This window comes from Notolepis coatsorum (assembly GCF_963971535.1).
Source record: "Notolepis coatsorum genome assembly, chromosome: 11".
NCBI lineage: Eukaryota > Metazoa > Chordata > Actinopteri > Aulopiformes > Paralepididae > Notolepis > Notolepis coatsorum.
Genome location: NC_140175.1, coordinates 41,281,347 through 41,287,422, shown reverse-complemented (window position 1 = coordinate 41,287,422; position 6,076 = coordinate 41,281,347). Strand labels below are relative to the sequence as shown.

Here is a 6,076-nt window from a genome sequence, read left to right as displayed (position 1 = left end):
TCAAGAGTTTTATTTGTCACGGCATACAAGTATACAATGAAATGCGGGTGGTCTTGCCCGCAACGATGTGCAATACAGTGGTACAACATATAATAGAATCCAATAAAAAACAACATTGTGCAATAAACAGGTAACAGGTAACATGGTGGGACATCTCGGTATCTGTACATAGTTATTTACAGAGCATATAGGACATGCTAGGTCCTTTGGTAGTGCAATACACTGTTACTGTTGTTATACTATTTTTAAAGTGACCTTTCCTTTTTGGCCATAAGTGTGGGCGTGTGCGGCATGAGTGTGTGCCTGCTCATGTTAAAGTGGCTGCTAGTGTGTGAGCGTGCACAGCGTGCGTGTCGTGTGTGTGCTCATGTGTGCTTGTGTGTGAAAAGTTCAGTGTTCTGTGACACTCAGTGTTCATTGTTCAAGGCTCTGATGGCCTGGGGGAAGAAGCTGAGCCGAAGCCTCTCTGTCCTAGTAGCTGGGGTTCGCAGGCGTCTGCCTGACCTCAGCAGCTGGAACAGGCTGTTATTGGGGTGGTGGGGGTCTTTCATTATTCTGCAGGCTCTGGATTTGCACCTCTTGTTGTATAGAACCTGCAGGGGAGGTAGTGCAATACCCGTGGTACGCTCGGCTGAGCGCACCACTCTCTGTAGGGCCTTCTTGTCCTGTGCCGTGCTGTTTCCATACCAGGCAGTGATGTTTCCAGTCAAGATGCTCTCTACAGCTCCGGAGTAGAAGGACTGGAGTATCTTCCCCGATACTCTGAACTTCCTTAACTGTCTCAGGTGGTAGAGGCACTGCTTCGCCTTTTTTACGACTGTGTCTATGTGTGTTGACCATGTCAGATCCTCTGAGATGTGGATGTATATATTTTCTGTTAGGATCTCTGGGTAACAGTACTGTATATTTGCATATCTTATGTCACAAATGTAACAGTACTATATACCTGTATGTCATGTGTCACTATGTCATAAATGTCATGATGTCATGTATGTTGGGTATGTCATAAATGTCACTATGAATTGAAAATGGGGGACCCTGATGTAAACAAGACAAACGTCTTTCTCTGGTCTGCATCCCCTTAACAATTGTGTGTATTGAGCCGTACTGTTTTGTACCCATTCTGCAATCTGTTAAATAAAGTTTTCATTCATTCATTCAAAAGCATTGTAGTCAAAAGAGAATGTTTGTTTATTGTTTATTTAGTAATGTTATTTAGATAAAGTGAATCTAAAGTAAACTGTTGTGAAGGATCAGATTAAACCGAATATATATATTTATTTATATATATATATTTAAATAGTGTTTGTATATCGTTTGATATCCCCTGTATATTCCTTGTACAATATGCATTGAATATCCCTTTAGTCTACTAAACAGCCCATAATAGTTTCATTCTACCATTGGACGAGAACCTGGCGCCAGGTTGCCATACCCCTAGGTTCAAGTTCAATCGTGCCGCCCAACATGTCGTGGCAAGCCCCGGTTCCGCGCAGGAATACGTCTGGCGAAATACGAATGGTACTATTTGTTCATAGCGCATATATATATGGCGCAAGTAAAGTAGAACTTTCTTTTAGTCCAGTTCTTTACCCTCCAACAGAGTGACAGACGCGAAGCCTCACCCACGACGCACGTGTGGTGTAGTAAGGCCTACTTGGCCTCAGAATAGGCATTGAGATATCGTGCGGATTAATAGTTGAATAGTCATAGTTTGGCACTATACCGTCGAGTTGGACGTATTCTATTAAGCTAATAATAGTCTATTTATGTATGGTGCATCGTTCGGTTAGAGTTATAAAGTTATCAGTACCCCCATCGTTCCTGACGTTATCTGGACGCTTAACCAGGCTGGGCAGACCCCTAGTGGTGCTTGCATCCGAGGAGCTCCGGGCCAGGGCGACTGGACCTGTATATTGGATTACTCTACCCGGACGACGGCGAGCCTTCCACGGCTTGGATTATGCTTTGGGTGCTTTGATTATTCCATGGATAACGGCCAACACTGCGGAGTGTTGGAACTACCCCCCGGAGAGGACTCCAGGTGAGACGGCGCTCTACACCAGTGAGGTCGCCTCACGTCTCTCCGTTGTGGACCGGCAGCTACCGTCCACCAGAGGGTCCAGCTGTATTCGTCTGCGGACCGAGGTTCTGTGGGCACCGTGTTCAAGACTTTGAATTCTCCCAAGAAACCGTCGGCCAGATGGGATACCGCCAGCGGCTTCTCTAACCCCCCCCTCCTACTGTCTTACAACCAGCGGGACCCCCCCCCCCCCTTAGTGTATCCAGCTATAATCATTTAAGTACCATCGCTATAGTTTCCTAAATATCCAGGTTGTATACTTACTCCCTGCGTAACCAGAGATTGGACATTCAATGTTGATTTACCTACGAATACTCATTTGCCATACAAGTGCATATTTCAAATCATAAGTGTAAACAAGTGAACGTTGTATATACCTTTTGCTATATTAAATATTCGATTTGTACATTTGTGTGGATTCGTTTCATCAGGTGGGAAAGTGTTCATCATACTTATATCATGTACTGGATGGCCAGAAGTTAAAGTACAAGAGGTAGTGGTATTAAATACCATATCTAACAATACAGTCAGGGAATTGTACCCCTCAGTTACATAAACCTTCAGCTGCTGGCAACAGGAACAGTGATGATAACGTTACGATCATTAAATGTAAATGATCTGAATTCAGATCAGCTTTTGGGAGCTAAAAAAGACATCGCCCTAACCTTTACCCTGTCATGCATGGTCACAAATTACCTTCCCGTTGATCTCTTCATCCACATTACCCTCCGCAAATTAGGTCCACACAATTAATGCACGGACAATGATACACTAATTGGACTTGATCAGTGTTTTGGAGCTCATGTCATGTCCCGAGAGACTAGACGGGGTATATAAGACGCCTTTTTATAATACAAGGGTTCAGAACAACTGAGGACATCAGTTAAGCCTGACTCAGAGCCGACTCCACCACTATCAGCAGAACCTCCACCTGATCACAGTGAGTTTGATTTCTCCCTGACTTATGTATTGTTCACTTTTCAGTCAGAACTTACGGAATGTGGGGAACATGTCCATTTCATTGTCCTTTAAATGTATTATAATCCATGTATCACATCAGTGAAGTTTTACTATGCAATAGAGGCTAATGTTTTACTACGCAATAGAGTCTAATGTTTTATCACGCAATAGAAAGTCTAATGTTTTACCGTGCAATAGTCTAATGTTTGACTACATTTTTTATTCAGAACTGAGATGGAAACCAAGATTGACACCGGTTCTATCTGTTTGTTTCTCTCTCTCTCTGTATCTCTTTCTCTGTGTGTGTGTGTGTGTGTGTGTCTCTCTCTCTCTCAGTGGCTGAGTCCAGTGCCCCACTGTCTGCCCTGTGCCTGTTATTCCTGCTGTCTGTCTGCTCTGCCTGTTACATCTCCAACTGCCCAATAGGAGGCAAGAGGGCCCTTGAGTACCCCTCCAGGAAGGTGCATAATCTAAGTGTTGTGGCCATTACTGATTGTGTTTTGTATTGCAAATGTGTGAATTTGTAGAATAATATTGCTTGCTGTATGCCATTTGTGATGTGGATCGTCACATGTATGTTCCACTTTGGTAAAGAGAAAAAACAATTACACTTTTTAGCTATACACCTCCAGGAGTTCAGCAGCATTCAGCCAGCAAAGGGATAGTCAAAATGACAAGTATGATCCTGGAGAAATACTGTAATATTGCCAAATCTGACATTATAGGCTATCGTTTTTAGAATAGGTTTTCAAAATGAAGGTAAGTGAATTGGTCAGAGTAGCCAGTATTGGCTCCCCTATAATTCTCTAGCTCAAGTCTGAAAATGTGGTGCAATCAGTTCAACTAGTCAAGTCTCTTGATTGCAAAGATTGTCTTTTATTTTACATGTAAATATGTAAAGACTGTCATTAGAATTTGAAATAGGGCTGGGAGGTATACTGAATATAAAGGTATACCATCATTGTAACTGTATTACAAGATAACAACGTAAAATATGTCATATCACATTGTAAATTGTACTGAAAAACACTGTAAAAACTAAGAAAGACATTGTGATATATTTTGGGCACATCACTCAGCTTGAATCTGAAGGTATTGATATATACTCCACATTTGAGCTCCATTGTCCTATGCTGATAGATATTACAATGACCTAGGGATGACCTCAATGTCCCTCTTCCCCAGTGCATGTCATGTGGCCCCGGGGACAGAGGCCATTGCTTCGGCCCCAGTATCTGCTGTGGGGAGGGACTGGGATGTTACGTTGGCTCCACGGAGGCAGCGCGCTGTGTGGAGGAGAACTACCTGCCTTCTCCCTGTGAGTCTGGAGGAAGAGCCTGTGGTCCAGAGGAGGGACGCTGTGCTGCTCCGGGGGTCTGCTGTGACTCTGGTGAGAAGCATTTCAGTCTAGAGCAGGGGTCAGGAACCTTTTTGACTGGGAGAGCCATAAAAGCCAAATATTTCTAAATATATTTCATTGAGAGCCATATGGTATTTTTAACGTATAATAAATTAAATATGTCTTACTTTTAATGCGACTTCTGGTGCTGCATGGTTTTGCTGATGGCCTTGTAATCTGGTTCATACGTGGTGAGGTTGAGCTTCATGCAGGCGTTGAGGCTTCCATCAGTTAAACGTGAGCGTAGGTTGGTCTTAATGTTCCTCATATGCGAGAATGACTGCCCACATGCATATGTAGAGCCAAACATGGTCAATACGGCGATACTCACGCTGCATTGTGTGGTATGTCACAGGAAGCTCGTTCCAAGTTTTAAGAATCAGCTGGTCTTCAGGTTGAAGATCTTTTATTTCTGTCCACTTGTGTTCCCTCGCCAGCTCTGCTCGCTATATCTTCAGCTACAGATACTATTAGCTGTATCTTCAAAACTAATTTCTGTTTACTTTAAAATGACACAGTATTTTTAAGAAATGTCACAAGTATTAAAAAAAAAAAAAAAAAAAAAAAAAAAATTCATATGCTGTCACCAGAAGAGCCATATATGGCTCGCGAGCCATAGGTTCCCGACCCCTGGTCTAGAGAGACATGCTATTAACATTTGTGTTTTAAAAAAAGTCTTGGGAAATAAGGTTCTACTGTAGATATACATATATATCTATGTCTATATATCTATATATAAGTTAGTTGGGGGTATTGTGCAATGTAGAAGGGGGGGGGGGGGTTCAATGTCATAGACCATAAACCAGTGATGTACTCCTTTGTTAGGTCTAAAATCACTGAATGACTTCAAGATGTACTGGTCTCATCACACACACACCCCTCCCCCACTCTGTAAACATTAGAGATATGATTGTCACTTAGCATGATATATGTTAGCACCTAATGCTTTCACAAGATCTGATATCTCTTTGACTCTGGTGATATGACTTTTTGTTCTCTAGAGGGATGCAGTGTTGACCAATCTTGTTACGAAGCTGATGATGAGGCCATCGTTCCATCAGAAAGCAGCAGCCGTGGCCTTGACCTGCTGATGAGGCTACTGCACATGGTCAGCCACACCCCTCCCCATGGAACCCACCAATGAGATGGCACACCTGATTGGGTGGGGGGCGGTTCTCTGGGGCTCAGTGACACCATGAAATCCTTGCGGAAAGGGGCAGCCCCATAACCTATGTATACACTTTTTACAACTGAGTGATGTCTGCCGATTGCGCTCTATGAGACAATTAAACTAACTGTATAAAAACCAGTGTTTTGTTATTCATGAAGTTTATTCTGGTAGTGACCTCCTTCGGAGTTGTGGGATATTTTCAATGTTTTAGCTAATTTTGATTAAAATTGTATAATTCCCATTTTAAAATGTTTTACCATGGTATGTTTGGTATCCTTTTTTTCAGCACAGCCTCACATATATGACCTGACAGTTAGTTTCCATACTGTATAATACTGTATACTGCATAATGTACAACACAAAATCGGATTGAGAAAATGTGTTCTTTTTACTATGAACCAATGCAAACATATTCAATCAAGCATATAAAACAGTGGAAATGCACCCTCAGGTAGCATATTTA

General features: G+C 42.4%; 1 protein-coding gene across 1 annotated transcript; it reads left to right on the top strand.

Annotated features, from left to right (window-relative positions):
- Positions 1–3,277: 3,277 nt before the first annotated feature.
- On the top strand, positions 3,278–5,586 carry LOC311237105 (isotocin-neurophysin IT 1-like; the record flags this gene model as incomplete). The annotated part of the gene is made up of 4 exons (XM_084324911.1): positions 3,278–3,308; positions 3,380–3,504; positions 4,229–4,433; positions 5,444–5,586. 4 exons carry the CDS (start codon positions 3,278–3,280, stop codon positions 5,584–5,586), a joined length of 504 nt encoding a protein of 167 aa, XP_084181037.1.
- Positions 5,587–6,076: the final 490 nt, after the last annotated feature.